This window comes from Dromiciops gliroides, chromosome 4 (genome assembly GCF_019393635.1).
Source record: "Dromiciops gliroides isolate mDroGli1 chromosome 4, mDroGli1.pri, whole genome shotgun sequence".
Taxonomy (NCBI): domain Eukaryota; kingdom Metazoa; phylum Chordata; class Mammalia; order Microbiotheria; family Microbiotheriidae; genus Dromiciops; species Dromiciops gliroides.
In genome coordinates this window covers 25,888,838-25,908,374 of record NC_057864.1, presented here as the reverse complement: position 1 = coordinate 25,908,374, position 19,537 = coordinate 25,888,838, and the positions used below count along the sequence as shown (strand labels likewise).

General features: G+C 50.9%; 1 protein-coding gene across 1 annotated transcript in view; it reads left to right on the top strand.

The window, feature by feature from the left end:
• Nucleotides 1-18,937, top strand: part of PODN (podocan) — a 42,851-nt gene extending 23,914 nt beyond the window's left edge. Inside the window, exons 6-11 of the mRNA XM_043999538.1 lie at nt 2,988-3,144; nt 4,471-4,586; nt 8,662-9,319; nt 13,536-13,684; nt 17,130-17,345; nt 18,055-18,937. Of these exons, the coding sequence (XP_043855473.1) occupies nt 2,988-3,144; nt 4,471-4,586; nt 8,662-9,319; nt 13,536-13,684; nt 17,130-17,322 (1,273 nt within the window). The 3' untranslated portion in view covers nt 17,323-17,345; nt 18,055-18,937. The remainder of the gene's footprint in view (nt 1-2,987; nt 3,145-4,470; nt 4,587-8,661; nt 9,320-13,535; nt 13,685-17,129; nt 17,346-18,054) is intronic.
• Nucleotides 18,938-19,537: the final 600 nt, after the last annotated feature.

Sequence of the window (19,537 nt, the reverse complement as noted above, 5' to 3'; positions counted from 1 at the left end):
CTGAAAAGCTGAGAGTTAACTTTCTCCTGGCCGATGTGTGACCCTGGACCAATCACTTCCCCTTTCGGTGCCTCATAAGATCTTAGCTTTAGAGCTGGAAGGAACCCCAGAGACATCTAATGCAGCCCCCATTTACAGAGGAGGCCATGGGAGGTCTGGGAGCTTGTCTGAGGTTGCCCAGCCAGTTAGTGGCAGAGCCAAGAGCCTGATTTTCTGACCCGTGTTCTTTCCACTAATCCACTGCTGCTGCCTCTTCCAAGATGGCAGACTGGCGAGAGGCTGGCAGTCTGTTATAGGGGAGCCGAGTCTCCAAGAGGCCCGTCTTGAGCAGGGGTTCTTTGGGGGTCAGGCCCCTGCTCCCCTTTTCCTTTCTCCTTCTGGGAAAGCACAAACAGAACATACCATAGGTGATATGACTAAGCTATCTGCTTGTTGGTGGATCGATGCTCCCCTCAGGCCTCTGACCCCTCCTGGCTCAGTAGCAGGGGGAAGAACCCCAGAAGACTCTGGGCCTCACTGGGAATGATCTCTAGTCATGCCTTCCTGATGCCCCTGGGAAGGAGGTACTGCTGCAAGGGGGCCAGGGGAGCAATCAGCTCAGAGGAGGAAATGACTTATCCAAAGCTAGTCAGAGTCAGGATTTGAACCCAAGCCTCTTTCTCCCCTTCCAGCCTCAGCTCACTGGTGCGGGGTCACTGTGGCACTGGGAGCTTCCTCTCTCAGTGGCTGCCACTTTTCTCCCTCTCCTGGCACTTCCCATGGGGAGGGGAGGCTGAGAGCTTGAGGATAGGAAGGGCTGAGCCTGTGGAATTTCCTGTACCTCGCCCATATCCCAGCTCACAAAGCCTATCCTGGGGCACCTGGCGGGGCCCAGAGGCAGAAGGGGATCAGCCTGTCTGCAGATGGGCTTGTCTGTGTGCCCAGCAAAGCTTCTGGGATCCTAGGCTTAAAGACCAAGAATGGGAATTTCACCACCCGCCTGCCCCTGCCCCTGCCCCTCCTGGAAGCCCAAGAAGGTGGACATGAAGCTGAGGGACAAGGCCCTGGCTTCCCTTCTCTGGGCTCCGGAGCCTGGGAGACTGGCTTATTAACCTGATCACATTTACACTCAATACAAACGTTTTGGGTTTTTAAAGGAATTTCCTAAATGACTTTAACTGTTCATCGTCAGTTTTGGAATACAGCCTCTCTCTGTGTCTGTCTCTGTCTCTGTGTGTGTGTCTTACACGTTCATACCCACCCACTCACACCCATTTGCTCACACTCCCTTGTTCTGCACACACTCTTGTCATTTGCACAGACTTACCACCCATCCACATTGACCTTTATGCTCACGCCCTGACACTTGTTCACTCACACTCAAATTCATGTGCAGTCAGACATACACTGGGGCTTATACACACATTCGAGCACATACACACACAACACTCACCCTGCACAAACCTAGAATGATAAACCAGCAGCAGTCATCCTACATAGACTTGCTCTCCAACAGCCTTTGTGCCAGCTATTGGCATGGCCCAGAGGGGAGAGCCCTGAACTGTGAGTCACATGGCTTAGATCTTAGGAAAGCCACCACTCCCCTCTGGGCCTCAGTTTCCTTATCTGTAAAACAAGGGAGTAGGCCCCTTCTGGCTCTAATACTTGGTGACCTTAGTTCTTTCTTGTTCAGCAAGAACAATAATAATAATAGTTAGCATTCACATAGTGCTTTAAGGCTTGCAAAGTGCTTTTACAACTATAATCTCATTTGACCTTTGCCACAACCTTGGGGGGTAGGTGCTATTATTACCCCCATTTTACAGATGAGAAAACTAAAGCAGAAAGAGGTTAAATGATTTGTCCAGGCTCAAAGAGTTAGTATCTGAGGCTAGATTTGAAATCAGAACTTCCTGACTCTAGGCCCAGGGCTCTGTCCACTGTACTACTTACCTGCTTTTCTTAGCATTCCGTATTCCCAAAAGATCTTTCCCGTCTACTTTTTTTTGGGGGTGGGGCAGGGCAATGAGGGTTAAGTGACTTGCCCAGGGTCACACAGCTAGTAAATGTCAAGTGTCTGAGACCAGATTTTAACTCAGGTCCTCCTGAATCCAGGACCAGTGCTTTATCCACTGCATCACCTAACTGCCCCCCTCATCCAGTCTTTTTCAATCTTTTTTTTGTTTTGTTTTGGTTTTTTGTAGGGCAGTGGGGGTTAAGTGACTTGCCCAGGGTCACACAGCTAGTAAGTGTCAAGTGTCTGAGGACGGATTTGAACTCAGGTCCTCCTGAACCCAGGGACAGTGCTTTATCCACTACGCCACCTAGCTGCCCCCCTCATCCAGTCTTAATTGAGCAGGAATCCTCCATCCAGCAGGAATGCTCAACATCCAGCCCTTACAAGTGGGCGTCTAGTCTTTGCTTGAAGCCCTCCAGGAAGGGGGAGCCTTCCACACCCCTCCCCTGCTGACCATTCTATTTAGGGGCAGCCTGGACTGGAAGCCTTTGAGTGACTGAAATAAATGTGTGAACCCAATGTCCCATCTACACACACATCTCCCCTCCTTTTCCCTCTGTGCACAATAGTCTTTGGACATTCATTTGGTACATTCTTCATTCATTCACTCGATGCATTCACTGTATTCATTCATTTGTGTATCCAACCCTTTGGTTAACAAGGGGATGAATCCAAATCTGTATTGATTTACACTGTGGGGGAGACAGAAAGGAGGGGACATGGTTCCCACCCTTGATGACCTTCCAGCTGCCCCAAATTAGAGAGTAATGCATGATGGTAGAGAGAGCCCACCCATAAGCCCTCAGGAGGGCTGGGCTCCTGGGAGTGGAAGGGGGTTGGGCTGGATCTTTCCAGTTGCATTATTGGGTGGGAGGGCCATGGGTGGGCTGGAAATAAGCTTTGTATGTATGTGTGTGTGTGTGTGTGGGGGGGGGGCTCAGAGCTGCCACATAGGCCCTGCCTCAGGGCAGTGTGGCCCTTGCTCCCTCAGGTCTGTCTACCTTCACAATAACAAGCTGGCCGATGCCGGGCTCCCAGACAACATGTTCAATGGCTCCCACAACGTGGAGATCCTCATCATGTCCAGCAACTTCCTCAAGTATGTGCCCAAGAACCTGCCCCGGGCCTTGTACAAGCTGCACCTGAAGGTGAGGGGGGCTGGGAGCAACCCCGGCCCTGGGGAGAGGGTCGAAACTGCTACTTGTGAGGGGCAGAGGGTAGGAGAGAGCTCTGGAGGCCTTCCCGGAGGAGATGGTGGCAGAAGGCTTCTGGGGGATGGGAGAGGAGGAGGAGCGGGGTTAGAGAAGGTTAGTGAGTGGTTCAGTTTCTCAGTGAAATATGAGACCAGGTTCTCATCTGAGAGGACGGAGAAGGGGAGCTCTGGGAGGCTTGAAGGGGATGGAGAGCTTTGGAAGAGCTACTTGTGGGGAGTTAATTAGGGAGGTGTAAAAGGCTGCTCAGCCCAGGTCCACTTAAGGGGCCTCGGGGCAGCAGCAGCAGCTTCCTGATTCTCCCCATCTTCACTCAGCAGCATGTGAGTGGGTGTAAAGGCAGTGGTCTGTGGGAGGGACCCAAGGCTGGTGAGGTTAGCAAGATGGCAAAGAAGAGGACTGGGTCACCAAGGGCTCAAGATGGATGAAGGAGGAGAGTAAGCCAGGCCAGGTCTGGTGGTCTGGGAAGGAGCTGAGGGGTCAGAGGATGGGGGACCATGATGTGGACAGAGAACAGGGCGGAGGAAGAGGCACAGTGGTGACGGAGTTCAGAGTTCTCCGATGTGGTGTCTTTGTTGATGGGGAGATCCGGAGTCTGCGCAGCTGGGGTGGGATGAGGAGGGGTCATGGGAAATGAGCAAGCTGAGGACCCGTGAGGTTGGAGTGATTACGGGGGTGTCACTATCTAGGCTGAAGGCCCCTAGAGTGAGGGCAGGAGCTGAGGAGGAGAGAAGCACTTCGAGCCAGGCACAGAACTCATTGAGGAAGGAAAGGCAGCGTCCTAGAGGTCAGGGGACAAGAGCCACCAGAATCTGGATTGGCTGGCCAGTGTGGATTGAGCGAATCTCAGAGGAGGAGAGGTGACCGAGTTATGGGGGCAGAGGGTGAGCTTGGAAGCGACCATGGGGAGTGGGGGGCAAGGAACAGTCCGACCCCACCCCCAGCCTCAGCCTGTGAGTGGGGGGAGAGAGGACTGGGAGAAAGCGGGGCCAGGAGACTGTACCATCAGGAAGGAGCCAGGTCTCAGTGAGAACCAGAAGATAAAAGGCTCAAGAAAGGATGAGGTTGAAGATGGAGAGAAGTTTCATAATCCCCATGGTTGGGTATCTGAATGCCTGGCCCTTTTCCTCCTCTTGGGACCCTGCCCCCTCTCCAGGGCATCTCTCCTCTCCTGCCTTGCTATGGCTCCAGGGTTTCTGGGGCTCTGGAGTCACCCAGCCCCAGCCCCTCTCATTCCACCTTGCTCTCCTCTCTCCTCCTCAGAATAACAAGTTGGAGAAGATCCCCCCGGGAGCCTTCAGCGAGCTCACCAGCCTTCGGGAACTCTACCTGCAGAATAATTACCTAACTAATGAGGGCATGGACAACGAGACCTTCTGGTGAGCCTCTGCACAGGGTCAGAGCTTGGAACTGGGAAGGGCCCTAGAGCCCTGGAGGCCACCCTTCTGCTTTCACAGATGAGGACACCGAGACCTAGAGATGGGAAGGGGTTTTCCCAGGCTTGGATGAATAGGATTTGAACCCAGGTTTTCCCAACTCTCGAGTTTGGCTTCCTAACTACTGCACTGTAGCCAGCCCCATCGTTGGGCAGGCTCCTTCTCTTGAGCCTGGCTGCTCTTCTCCCCTCCCACCCTGATGACCCCCCTTTCTTGGGGAAGCCCATTGTTAAGGCAAGAGCTGTGAGCTTGAAGGCTGAAGAGTAAGTGGGGCCCTTGGGAAGAGCGCCTTCCCAGGCCTTGGCCATTAATGGTGGTGCACATTTCCATTACCCTCCATGCCTTACAAATTGGGCTTCCCATCAGGTGAGCACTTGGCAAAGTTTACAATCCTACAGGAAAGTGAACTGTTATGGTGACTTGTTTACACAATGTTTTCTTCATAATCCCCGTGGGAGGCAGCTGATGTCAATATGAGTATCCCCACTTTACAGAGGTGGGAGTTGATGGTGAGGTTCAGAGGTGGCAGGACTTGCCTGCACTCACACGGCTCACGGGTATCTCTGCCAAGCCCCATTTATTAGGGACTCTCTCTCCCCTGGCCCACCCTGGGTGCTAGAGTCACTGTAGGGTCTGGATGTGGGCCAAGGGCAGCTGACCAGGCCAGCTGACCAATCCGTCCCCTGCTCAGCATCCTCCGATGTCAGGCCAGGGCTGGCTCACAGATATATGGTGGTTTCCACCAGGATTAGCAGAAGTATGATCGATCATCAGAAAGCATTTATGAAGCACCCTCTAAGTAAGAGGGATCCAGAGACGAAAGGAAAACGGTCCATTCCACTGGGGGAGATGGCATTGTACATGGATAGGTGTGTGCCAGACCCATACAGAGCAGCTGTGGAGGGGAAGTTTAGCATCTGGGGGCCCAAACAAGGCCTCCTGCAGAAGGGTGGTATTGGATCCGAGTTGTGAAGTAAACCAGGGATTCTTAGAGATGGAGATGAGGAGGGCAAACCTGACACAGAGGGCACTGAAGGTAGAGGCATGGAGATGGAAGATGGTGGATCATGGGTGAGGTCAGGGGAGAGCAGGAACCACCTGAGTCAGTCTCTGGGATGAGGCAGAGAACAGGCAGCATTAGCAGCATCGTGGATAGGCCTGGTGAGCGGCTGCTTCTGGTCCTGCTGACCCCCCTACACACACACTCCAGGACACTCAGAGAGCCCAGAAGGGGCACCAATCACCAACTTGCCATATCCAGAAGAAGCCTTGGAGGTTAGTGTTGTGGCTCTGAGTCTGGGACCCCCCCCCCCCCCGCCCCAAGACAAAGGAAACATTCATGGACAAGCTCAGAGCCAGGGAAAGAAAAGAAGATTTTTGCGGATCTGTCCCTCATCCTGGCTTAGATGGGCCAGGCAGGTCAGGATTTTGGTCTGGGAGTCAGGAGACTTGTGTTCTAGTCCTGGCTCTGTGAGCAAGGGACTTAATCTTTTGGAAACTCAATTCATCCATCTGTGAAATGGGGAGAGTAATTTTGGCACTTGATGCTTCTTAGAGTTCTTGCGAGAAAGGTGGTTTGTAAGCCTTAAGTTGTTGGAGGAGATAATAATGAGAAGAGGTCCCTGGCCAGTGCTAATGTTCTATATTTTCCCATTCCCTGCTTTTATGTTCTGGGATAAACCTTTAGGAGGCATTGAGCTGCACTTAAGGAACTTGTGTCCAGCTGGGTGGAGGAGTCTCTCCCATGGCAGCTATTTATTTTTTTGCGGGGCAATAGGGGTTAAGTGACTTGCCCAGGGTCACACAGCTAGTAAGTGTTAAGTGTCTGAAGCTGGATTTGAACTCAGGTCCTCCTGAATCCAGGGCTGATGCTTTATCCACTGTGCCTCCTAGCTGCCCCCACCACCAGGCAGTTATTTAAAGCCGACCCACTGAGGCCCAGAGTCAAGTATGAGCTGTGTGATACAGACTCAGCACTAGGAATGGGGATTCAGGGCCTGGCTCTCCCATCCTGTGGGTGACCCTGGGCAAAGCCATTCCTCCTTTATAAAATGGAAACAAAGTCTAATCTTTAGGATTGTACAAGACAGGGTGCTGTATTGTGGAGATGAGGCTGGTGGAAAGGGAGAAATCCACCATCTCCACTCTCATGCCCCCAGCTTTAGCTGGAGGGCCTATGGTCAGGGCCAGTTCTCTGATGACCTGGGGCCAGTGCCAAATCCTTGGTCTGCTGCTGACCTCTGGGTCTTGTGCTGGAGAACGGGGCCAGGGCCTGTCAGGCCACACTGGGGCTCCCAGCCAGAAGCCTCCCAGGCATTTCCAGTAACTCCCCTGTCCTCAGAGAAGTTGGCTACAGGCAGAGTTAGGGTTTTTGAACTTGGGAGAATTCTGGACTCCACCAGTCCCCAGGGTGAGGAGGGGAGGAGGAGGAGGCACGTGGACTGAACACGGCCTTTTTGGAGGAAAGTGGGACGAGGCAGAAGATTGGGGCAGGGATGGGGAGATGGTAGGCAGGGTAGCTAGCCTGGAGTGGCAGAGCAGAAGGAGAAGTCAGGGGTCCTTGGAAGGTTTGGTTTTGTGTCCATCTCTGACCCTTCTTGGCTGTGTGACTGAGGGCATGTCACTTGAGTCTGCCTCCTCTTCCGTAAAATGGGTGATAATGCTTAGATGACTCCTTAACTCCCAGAGTTTAGTTCAGTTCAACAAACATTAAAGATGAAGAGATGGGAAATGGCCTGCTGAGTTTGGCGGGCAGCAAGTAGCTTACTACCAGCTAGAACATGGGAAAGGAGTGAAAGAAACAAATGTGTAAAGTTAGGCCAGAGCCAGATGGTGGATGGCTTTAAATGCCAGGCCAACAAGTTGGTATTTTAACCCATAGACAGTAGAGAGCTATTAAAGATCTTTGAGGGGGGAGTGATCAAGCCTGGATTTTAGACATAACACTTTGATAGCTATGAGGAAGATGGATTGGGCAGGGGAGAGACTCAAGGCAGGAAAACCAATTAAGACCAATTATTGCAGTAGCCTAGTTCGAGGTGAATGTAAGAGTCTGAAATGGGTTGGGGGCTGTGTGAGTAGAGAGGAGGGAAGAATTGAGAGTGGCTGTGGACAAAACTTGGCAACTGGTTAGACCTAAGAAGTGTGTGTGAGCAGCTAGGTGGTGTAGTGGATAGAGCACTGGCCCTGGAGTCAGGAATACCTGAGTTCAAATCCGGCCTCAGACACTTAACACTTACTAGCTGTGTGACCCTGGGCAAGTCACTTAACCCCAATTGCCTCACTAAAAAAAAAAAAGTGGGGGGGAGGGGGGGGCGTTAGTTAAGTGGATAAATATTCTTAAAGAAGCCAGAGTCTATTTGGAGTTTGTGAATCCAGGTGACTGGAAAGATAGTGATGCCCTACGGAGAAATAGGAGAGTTTGAATAAGGGATGGATTTGGTGGAGAACAGAATAAATTCACTTTGGCCACGTCGAGTTTGTCCTGGATGCCAGTGCAGCACATCCGGGTGGAGCTGTCCAACAGGCAATGAGTGAATTTGGGCTTCAGCTCATAAGAGACCTTGGGGCCGGCCTGCTGGACTCAGCAGAGATCATTGCACCCATCTGAGATGATGAGAACGAGTGAGCAAACAGATGAGTCTGAGGCCTTACTTAAATAGTTAATCTTGGTAACAGAAGAGTAAGGAGAACAGGGACCGTGCTTGGGATTTCACTGATATAGAGAATTCCCAGGCGAGGAAAGTCTCTTGACCAATGCAGGTGTCACCTTTGTAAAGTAGAGTTATCTAGAGCATTGAGAGGTGAAGGATCTTGTGTAGGGTGGTCAGAAGAGGGACTGGAACCCAGTCTCCAAGGCCTGCTCTCTATAGACTCCGTGTAGGAACTAATGTTGCTGCTAGAATTTGGGTTTCAGCTCTGATGTGTCTCAGTCTTGCCCTCCCCTTCACCCTCTTCTCTCTCTCCCTCCCTCCCCCCCCCTCTCCCTCTCTCTCTCTCTCTCTCTCTTCCCTCCCAGGAAACTTTCCAGCCTCGAGTACCTCGACCTGTCCAGCAACAACCTGTCTGAGATCCCCGCAGGGCTGCCCCGGAACATTGTGCTCCTGCACCTGGAGAAGAACGCCATCCGCACGGTGGGTCCCGATGTGCTGACCCAGATCCGGAATCTGGAGTACCTGCTGCTCCACAGCAATAAGCTGAAGGCCAAGGGCATCCACCCACTGGCCTTCCAGGGCCTGAAGAAGCTTCACACGGTGCACCTGTACAACAACGTCCTGGAGCGCGTGCCCAGTGGGCTCCCCCGCCGGGTCAGGACCCTCATGATCCTCCACAACCAGATCTCCGGCATTGCGCGCAATGACTTCGCCACCACCTACTTCCTGGAGGAGCTCAACCTTAGCTACAACAAGATCACGAGCCCCCACGTCCACCGGGACGCCTTCCGCAAGCTGCGGCTGCTCAAGTCCCTGGACCTGTCCGGAAACCTCCTGCAGACGCTGCCTCTGGGCCTGCCCAAGAACGTGCAGGTGCTCAAGCTGAAGAACAACTACCTGGGGGCCATCGCCCGAGGGGCCCTGGCGGGCATGGCCCAGCTGCGGGAGTTGTACCTTACCAACAACGGTCTCAAGAGCCGGGCGCTGACTCCGCGGACCTGGGCCGACCTCACCAGCCTCCAGGTAGGGAGCCGTGCCAGCTGCCCCCCAGCCCCACAGCCTGGCCAGGGGCCCTGGGTGCCCAGGAGCTGGCAGCCTGGGAGCTGCCAGAGGAGCTAGGAGGAAGCTGGGAGATCACTTAGGCCAATCTCTCCCCTTCCGGGTGCTTGTGTCAAGAGCACACAGGTGATAACTGGCCAAACTAGGACTGGGAACCTTTGGACTCCAAAGGTGGTGGTTTTTTCACTGCACTCACTGCGTGCTGCCCACCTTGTCTGGTCCAGTTTAACCTGGGACCTAAGAGAACATGCATGGGGATGGGGAGGGTCTGGGCTGTGTTCCCACCCAGCACCATCTAACCAGCCACCTCTTTCACTTCAGTCTCCTAACACGCATATATACAACACACACATATTTATCATGAAGCGGTCAGGTACATCAGGCACACAATATGTACAATATTATACAGACCTGAGGATGGGGTCAGCCACGTTAGCAGGCTCAGCAGAAAGGAAGCCCTGGGTTCAAATCCCATCTGTGATAACAAACTAGCTTGGTGAGCTTAGGCAAGTCATCTGACCTCAGTGGCTGGGGCAGCTCACTGAGGCTCTATCACTTACAGAAAATCTGCTGACCTGCATTGGTGGAGGCAATTTGCACACTGGGAGTTCTCTATGTGGATTAAATTATGGGCCCAGACTCCCTGACCCTACCCCCAAAGAAGGAAAGAAACAGAGAGACAGATAAGTTAAAATCCTGCCTCAGACACTTGTGAGATGTGTGAGTATAGGTAGGTCATTTCACTTCACTTGGCCTCAGTTTCTTTATCTGTAAAGTGGGGATAATAACGGTGCCCACCCATCAGGGTTGGGAGGATAAAATGAAATAACACATATAAAGTGTCTGCAAACCTTAAAGTGCCACAGAAATGTTAGTAATTGTTATTATTGTTGTCATTACACATTGCCACCTCTCTAGCCATGTCCATTTGTGACCTGGGATGGGCTTTTATGAAGGCACGGGCTCTCAGGATGGGCTTGGATCTTTGGTTGGAGGCAGCGCCTTCATCAGTGAGATCCCAGGCCCCCTGGCACGTTGGAAGATATAGGTAGGCAGAGAGGACCACTCATGGTCTCCTTGTTGGTGTAGACGGGACCCTGGCTTTCACCAAGGGTGGTGTCAATGGGGCACAGCCTGTGCTGGGTCTGAGAGATGGAGCATCATTTGTGTATGGTCCCAGTGAGAGCCTAACCTCGGAAGGTACACAGGATGCCTGCTAAGCCATCAATCACCTTGGTGTAGGTTAATCTATCAGATGCTTTCCAGCTGGGTGAGCCTACGTAAGTCACTTTCCTTGTCTGGGTCTTGTCTGCACCTTGCCCTCTCGGTGAAGTGAGGGCCTCGTTCGAGGAGCACAGCTCTATGACACGGCTTGTATTGTTCACTTGGATGAGAGAAGGTCCGAGACTGTGATCCCTGGTGGTCCACATCTGAAGGACCAGCTCGGAGGAAATGGGGCACAGGGCAGGAAGGAGACCAGCCGAGCCTGCTCTCCAGGGGTTTCCGTGCTCTTGACCTTGGAGAAATCATGTTGTGCATGGTTCTAGAGCGCTTCCCCATGGGCAACACTCTATTCAGTGAATGAGTGGGAATGGACCTTTGAATGAAGATGATGAGAGCTTCTATCTGTGTAGCCCTTTAAGGTTTGCAAGGTACTTTCCTGTGATCCTTACAACAACTTTGGGAGGTAGATGCTGTTCTAATCCTCATTGTATAGATAGGGAAACCGAGGCACAAAGAGGTGTTAGTGACCTGCCTGGAGTCACACAGCCATTAAATGTCTGTGCCGGGATTTGATCTCAGGTCTTCCTGCCTCCAGGCCACTAGAGCACCACCCAACTCCCTCAGTCCTCCCGTCTGGCAGTTCTTACAGGTCCCCTTGAGGTCCCTAGAAGGGTTCCCCACTGCTGACACCTCGTGGGATTTGATCAGGCCCTTCCTTCCTTCTGCTGTCATCTTCCATTGCTTGTTTCCTCCTGCTCAAAGGCAGGTGAGACTCGTGCCCTCTGGAGCCCCTCCCCCTCAATACCGTCCTGTGGTTCTGTTGTCAGTCAACAAGCATTTGTCATTCTTTCACCTTGGGCCCCTTCAATGTACTGAATGCTGAGGATTTGAAGAAAGGCAAAAGCACAGCCTGTGACTTTGAAGCAGTGTCCAACCTTAAAGTGTCCTCGTTAATGGCTCAATGAAGGGTGCAAGGAAGTCTCTAGTGGAGTACCGCAGGGTTCTGTGCTTGGCCCTGTGCTGCTGCCTAACTTTTTTTTTAAATCAATGACTTGGCTGAGAGTCAGGAGAATGGGTGCGGTTTTAGAAAACAGAGGACCTTGGCTCAGATGCCTCTTACTGCCTGTGTGGCCTTGGGTATCTCTGGGCCTCACTTTCCTTAGCTGTAAAATGGAGGGGCGGGGAATAGACTCCATTTTCTCCAAGTTTGTGATCCTGTGATCCTCCAGGATGGAGTCAGGATTCAGTTCAGTTCAGCAGGCATTAAGTAAGCACCTACTATGTGCTAGGCATGTTTACAAAGACAAGAAATGATACCCCTCAGGGAGCTTCTGTTCTCTTGGGGGAAAGTACTATGTCCTTAGAAGTACTCAGCGAGGCCGCTAGGTGGCGCAGTGGATAGAGCACTGGCCTTGGATTCAGGAGGACCTGAGTTCAAATCGGAGCTCAGACACTTGACACTAGCTGTGTGACCCTGAGCAAGTCACTTAACCCTCATTGCCCCGCAAAAAAGTGCCCAGTAACTATCTTTTGATTGTTTGATCCAAAGTCATTTGGGGGCACTCAGGATTGGCAGGATCTGGCTGGCCTTCCCGTAGATCCTAGCACTTGCACCAAGCTTCCAAGGAACCCTCAGGCAGAGATAGGATGAAGCTCATATTCTCGGTGTGAGGGGCAAGCCTGGGCACAGGCAGGGATGGGCTAGGGGAAACAGCCCACAGGACGGCTCGGCCAAGTCAGGGAGTGTGCAAAGGAGAATCCCATGCAACAAGTGTGCAAGCTCTGGCTGGAGCCACATTGTGCAGGGCTTTAAAAGCCAATTGGGAATTTGTGTTTGCTCCTGTGGGCAGTAGGGAGCCCCTGCGTCTGCTTGAGCAGGGGAGTGACACGGTCAGAACAGGGCTTTGGGAACATCAGTTGGTGTCTGTGGAGAGAGCGTATTGGAACGGGGAGAGGCTTGTGTCAAGGAGACCAATCAGAGGCAGGCTGGGGAGAGGGACAGCAGAGGAGGATACGGTCCTTGTCCTCAGGGAACTTCCACTTCAACGGAGGAGACCAGATCCCCACACAAGAAACAAGAGGAACTGAATCTCACCTCATCTCTCTCCCATTTTCTGTTTCTTTACTCATGACATCTTCAGTGCCTGGAATCAACTCCATCCCCCTCCAGCTTCCCTCCCCATCTGCTAAAGTCCCCTCCTTTTAAAACCTAACTCAGAAGACACCTCCCTCAGGAAGCCCTCCTGGATATGATGCTGACTTTTCCAACTTTTCTTGTACTAATTTGCCCGGACCAATTCCTTCTTTGTATTTATCATGTTTGCCCCTCATATTGGAGTTGTTTGAGTAGTTGTCTCCCCCTACATCTCCCTCTCATCAGATCAGTGTATAAAACTCTGGGCTTGGGATCAGGAAGACTTGAGTGTCCAAATCCCAGCTCCAACACTGACTAGCTGCTGGACCCTCAGTAGTGTCCTCATCTGTGAAAGAGAAGGTTGGTCCAGATGACCTTTCAGCTCTCAATTCCCCAAAGCTACAACCTTGTGATCATTAGAATGCCTTACACTCAGGTAGCATCACTGAACATCTGTTGAACTGAATCGACTGACTGACTGAAGGTCTCCTAGCTCACAGCTGGACACTCCAGGCTTGGCTCTCCCCTTGCAGCCATGTGACCTGGGAAAGTCTCTGGGTGGCAGCTCCCTCCCTCTTCTGTAAAATGGGACCACACCCTTTGCACTGTTGTGTAACAGAGTATTCAATCCTATCTCTTAAGAGCTAATGTGGTGAGTCAATTCGTGGGGCAGAGGGAGGGTGGGGGATCTGGAGGCTTGGGATGGTATTCCTGCTCCCACCTCATTCTTGATTCTTCTCCAAATCTAGAGGAATTTAATTCCGATCCCTCTCCTCTTAATCCCTTCCTATCTATCTCCCCACCTCCCCACACCCCCTTCAGCTGCTCAACATGGCCGGGAACCAGCTCACAGAGATCCCAGAGGGGCTGCCCGAGTCCCTGGAGTACCTCTACCTACAGAACAACAAGATTAGCACCGTGTCTGAAAATGCCTTTGAGTCGACCCCCAATCTCAAGGGGATCTTTCTCAGGTAGGAGGCTTGGTGGGCCCCCAGGATCCAGGGCCAGGACACACCCAGGGAACCTTGGGCTTCCTCTGAGTACTTCTCCTTCTACTTATTCCCCAGCACCCCCCTCGCTGCACCCTGCCCCCCTCCCCAGATCCCTGGCCAAGATTTTCTTTGTTCAAATCATTTAGCACAGAACATTAGAATGGTGACTATTGGAATGGACAGGACCTTAGAACATAAAATTAGGACACAGGATATCAGAGTTGGAAGAGAACTGGAAGGTTATTCAACACAGCCTCCCCATCCTACTGGGGAAGAAATGGAGGCTTTGTTTGTCCAGGATAACATAATGGGTTAGCTTCAGAGACAAGATTAGAACCAACAAGTCTTTTTTTTTTTTTTGATGCAATTGGGGTTAAGTGACTTGCCCAGGGTCACACAGCTAGTAAGTGTTAAGTGTCTGAGGCCGGATTTGAACTCAGGTACTCCTGACTTCAGGGCCAGTGCTCTATCCACTGCGCCACCTCGCTGCTCCACCAACAAGTCTTTATTGAGCACCTGCTGTGTGCCCATTTATGCACTTGGAATTATGGGAGAGATAGGAGAAACAGAAAATGGAGCTTCAGCCTCCAAGGGACTGTCAGCCTTGTGAGTTGGCTAGGCTTCTTGGGTCTTACCCCAGAACCTCAGAAATAGAATGGGACCTCAGAGGCCCCCTAGTCTGATCCATGTTTGAGCAAGAATTCTCTCCTTGAGCCGCTCCAACAAGGGCTAGCCAGCCTTTCCTGGACAACCCCACTACCTTAAGAGTCAGCTCTTTTCATTGCTGGACAGCTCAGTGCTAGGAAGTTCTTCCTATGTTGATTTGAAATTGACCTCTCTGCAACTTCTGCTGGTCACTCCTGGTTCTGATATTGGAAGACATTTATGATGTCCTCTCCAAGACTTCTATTCTCTATGTTTAGCACCCTCATTTCTTTCAGTTGAGCCTCTTTTGACATGGTCCTGAGTCCCCTCAACATACTTGACACCCTCCCCTCCCCTATCCCGGTTCTATCTTGTCAAGGTCTTTTCTAAAATCTCTGTCCAGAATGGAACACAGTACTTCATAAATGAACTCCTTCCTCTGACTTCTTTGAAATTTATTCTTCCCAGATCTCAGGTGTGCATCACACCATAGACAACACTCTCCCTTCTGCCACTCCCCACAATACTTATGGTAAAGATTCCTATCCTTTCTATTTCCAGGACTCACAGTCTCTTTCCTCTTTCTGGCTAGATCATCTGTAGCCTGCCTTTCCCACATTATTGGGTCAGTTTCCCTCTCCCTTGTTCTTCACCCAAATGCTCTCCACCATTCTTCCCCATTCCAGATTTTGGATTTCTTCACATGGTGTATTTTCTTGATATACTGCACCTCCCCTTCAGTTCACTCTCTTTGTTTTAAATAAGAAATCTCATGTTTCCATGCCTCTACATCTCAGTGTACTGGAAGAAATCTTTACCTGGGGTGAAATAGGTCCATGGAGAGATTCCAGGTGAACTTGGATGGGGAAATCACATCTTTACTTCAATAGAATTGGTTTTCTTTGTAAGCATATGGCTTTTGTTTTGAGCACTTTAAAAAAGCCTTCTGAAAAAGGATCCTTTCAGACAAAAGGGTCCTAGACACAAAAAAGAGGAGGCCCTGGTAGAGTGGATAGGGGGACAGCCTTGGTATCAGGTTCAAGGACCTCTGACACATACTGGTTGTATGAATATGGACAATGAGGAAGTTAGGGGGCATAGTGGATCAAGAAAACCTGAGTTCAAGTCTTGCCTTAAACACTTCCCAACTGTATGACTTGGGACAAGTCACTTAACCTCTCTATGCCTCAGTTTCCCCAGCCATTAAATGAGTGAGCTGGATTCAACCTCTAAGGTCCTTTCCAGGTCTAAATGTAGGATTCTTTAAGTTGCAAGCAATTCCCCCTTTGCATCAGCCCCTCATACCAGAGTTCTCTATGTCATTGCAAACACTACTAGATTGAAAGAAGAACCACAGCAGCTCTCTCCATTGCACCGTTTTGATCCTGTATCACCCCTGTACTGTTGGGGTCCTGAAGGCCAAGGCTGATGACCCATACATTTGTGGGTAGATGCCTCCAGCCATGAGTATCGGATGGATAGCACCAACCCCTCCCCTTCCTCTTAGACATCGTCTTCTGAGTGTTACGGGCCTTCTCCCAGGATGTCTTTCCTCCTGCTTTCTACTCCTTGTGGTCTCTGGATTAGCAGATGCATGTGGGATGTTTCCTCCCTCTCCCTCCACAACCACTTTGGATCAGAGCCACAAGTCTCTTGGCAAATATCGCTTTGCTGGCCCTTCTTAGATGACCAACAGTCCTGGCCAAGAACCTGTCATTCTTGCACCCAAGCCCTGGTCCAAGAGTCCACATCCAAGTCTTTGAGCACTGATTTATAGCATGGGGAGGGAGATCGGCAGTGGCCAGTCTGACCCATGCTTGAAGAAGCACAAGCCCAACCAAAGGCCATCCAGCCTCTCCTTCAGAACTGTCAGTGAGGAGAAGCTGCCGCCGTGTTTAGAGGTGGCCCGTCCCACGCATGGAGAGCTCTGGAGCATTTTCTGACTAAGAACCGAGTGCAGCTTCCCTTTGCCTCTCCTAGTTCCGGCCTCTGTGCCAAGCACGTCCGGGTGGAGTTCTTCTCTCTGTGATGGTCTTTGAGGTGCTTAAAGACAAACATCATATGCTCTCAAGCTTCCTTCTTTAGGCTAAACGTCCCTAGGTCCTGCAACTGATCCTTCTCTGGCGGGTTCATGGGGCTCTTCATTATCCTCCCTGCCGCCTTCTGGACAGTCTTCAGCTCATCAATCATCTTTCCTAAAATGTGGCATCCCAAAGGGGAACGAGCATTTCAAATGTAGTCTGACCTTCTTATCACCTCAATAGTTTTACACCCCATACCTCTCTTACTGATTGTAGCCTATTTTTTGACTGCTTTATGACATTGGTCCACCTAAGCCCCCAGATCATTTTCTAATGAACTGCTATCCAGCCAAGTCTTATACTTGTATTTAGGTATAAGATATACTTCTATATAAGATATATATCTTATAAAATGGATTTTTAAAACCCATTTAAATTTAAACTTTTTCATAACCATTTATTGATACGTTATTATTATATATCAACCACCTGTGCTAAGCACTTTATAGTTATTTTCTCATTTGATCTTCGTAATAACCCTGGGAGGTAGGTGCTATTATTATTCCCATTTTTGCAGTTGAGGAATTGAGGCAGGCAGAGGTTCAAAGACTTGCCCAGGATCACATCACTAGTGTCTGAGGTTGGATTTGAACTCAGGTTTTCCTGATTACAAGGTCAACTCTCTGTGTACTCCACCATCCTGCCTCTAAAGGCTTTACATTTATCCCAGTTGAATTTCATCTTATTGGTCTGTGCAGGTTTAACAAGCTGGCTGTGGGGGCCGTGAGGGAAAGTACCTTCAAAAGGTTGATGCACCTGCAGGTGCTGGACATTGAGGGTAACTTTGAGCTTGGTGAGGGGTCCAAGAACCGTGGGCGCCAAGAAGAAGAGGAAGAAGAAGAGGAGGAAGGCGAGGAAGAAGAGGAGGAAGAGGAGGAGGAAATGAGATAGCCACATGAGCTGGACTGGCCCAGGTAAGTGTGGGGTTGGGGCAGGGCAGGGGGGCAGGTACCAGGCAGGGCTGGACTAATAGGTAGGAAGCAACCCAGCCAGGTGCCAAGAAGGGTCATCCCAGACAGAGTTCCTCCCCTGAACCCCCTGGGCAGTGGGAGATTCTTGTCTCCTTTGGGCACCTGCTTCTCCAACATGTCTTCCTGTCCCGAAATTCCTCTTTAACTCTAGCCTGCTCCCCTTTTCCTAGAGTCTCACAGTCTCAAGCCTCTTCCTGCTGTGGCAAGAGATCTAGGCAGGACTCTGCTGGAGCACTGGGGTGGAAGCAGTCTTACTCTTAGTGGAGTCCAGGGCTTGTGGCATGTCATTTGTTCATTTAGGAGGTTGGAGCATGGAGGAGACTGTTGACACAATGTATTACTGTGTGGATTTGTACATGGTTGAGTGTTGCTTTATGGCCATGTAGGTGTGTGACTGTGATGGAGTATGTGAGGGTGGGGTATGATGGTGTAAATGTATCCATGATAAGTGTGTGTGTGTTACTGTGGCTGTGTCCCTGTGTATGTCCAGTGGGGGCTAGATCAGGCTGTTCCACATCTCATGGGAGCCTTTTGCTAACTAGATGCTAAGTTAAGGGAAGTCTCTGAAGTCAGGGAGGGGCCACAAGAAAGGGGCATGAGCCCAGTCAGCCTCACAAGACTTCATCTTGGTCTCTGCTTGTGTCTCCCACAGGACATCGGATGGAAAGTGATGCCTCTCTCTATTTATACCAGACACACAGGTCATAGCCCTACCTACCCACACAGTCAGCCTCTCCATCTCTCTGTGTATCTCTGTCTCTCTTCTGCCTCTCTTTGTCTCTCTGTCTCTCTCTGCCTGTCTCTATCTGTATCTCTATGTCTCTCTCTCTTTGTCTCTATGTCTCTGTCTCTCTGTCTCTGTTTCTGTCTCTGTCTCTATGTCTCTCTGTCTCTGTCTCTCTCACTCGTACACAAAATCATAGCTACGCTTAAGCAGTCATCCTCCATCCCACCCCAGCCCCCCAGCCACATGTGCAATCACATGTAGAGTCTCACACGTCAGCATCCAGTCACCCACAAGCCCAGATAGACAGACATTCAGAACTAGCTCCACACATGAAGAGAGCAATGTGGCCCTTCCATCTCCAGCCATTTCCAGACCCCAATGGAAAAAGGCTCAGGATCTCCCAATCTCCATGGCCTCACACTCCACAAAAGCTGGCTTTTGTTCCTTCCCCTCCCTGTGAGCAGGAACCTCCTGGGAAGGTTCTTCACCATTCTCCTCCCTCTCCTTGCCCCCTCCCACCACCTCAAGAACCCTGGGCCAGCCAAGTGTGGGCTGGGTGCCAACATCTTCACCCTTTATCTAACCTGCCTTCTCTCCCAAAGTGACAAGTGTGCCCCTGAACTCGAGGCTTCAGAGGATGTAGAGCCCAGTAGGGAGGCCCCATGACTTGTCCAAGGTCATACCTCTAATTCAGTGTTCTTTACAGAGCCCAGGGCCATTTTCAGTGCCTGAAGATTTCTTCAGCCTCTGAGAAAACCTCCGGGGCTCTGCCGGGCCTTTGACCAGACAGTGGCTGAAGGCATCTTGTCCTGGGGGGGGGGGGGGAGGCGGGTTAGGCTTGATGTTCCGGCTGCCTCGTTGTGAGGCGGGGGGGCTTGGGGTGGTGGCTGATCTGGGTATTTGGGGGGAAAGAGGCAGGCAGAGATTCCCTCCCACAATGCGGTCAGTCCCCACCCTTTGGAAAGTATCGTTTAATTCCATCAGGTTCAGTGGTGGTGGATTTCTTCATGTTTTGTCTAATTTTGTTTTTAAAGAAAGAAAAAAATCATTTTTTGCCTTGTTAAAGAAAAAAATAATATAAAAAGCATATTCCTTCCCTTCTGGCCCTGGGTGCCTGCATGTGTACGTGTTTGTTTATTTTTTCTTTCCTTCTGGGTTTCTGGTCTCTTGGTGTTCCTACCCTGTAATAATGGTGTTTTAATGGGTTGGAAGGTTGGATACTTAGCAAAGTGCCTGCCACACAGTAGGTGCTTAATAAATGCTTATTGACTGACTGGGCTGAAACCAGCAGGGAGAGAAGGACTGTTAGGCGCCCTTCACTTGGCTTCAGAAACTCCAGGGTGGGAGAGATTGAGGACTGGGTGAAGGGATCAGAAAGCAGAGAAAAAGATCTCTGGACTCTTGATTG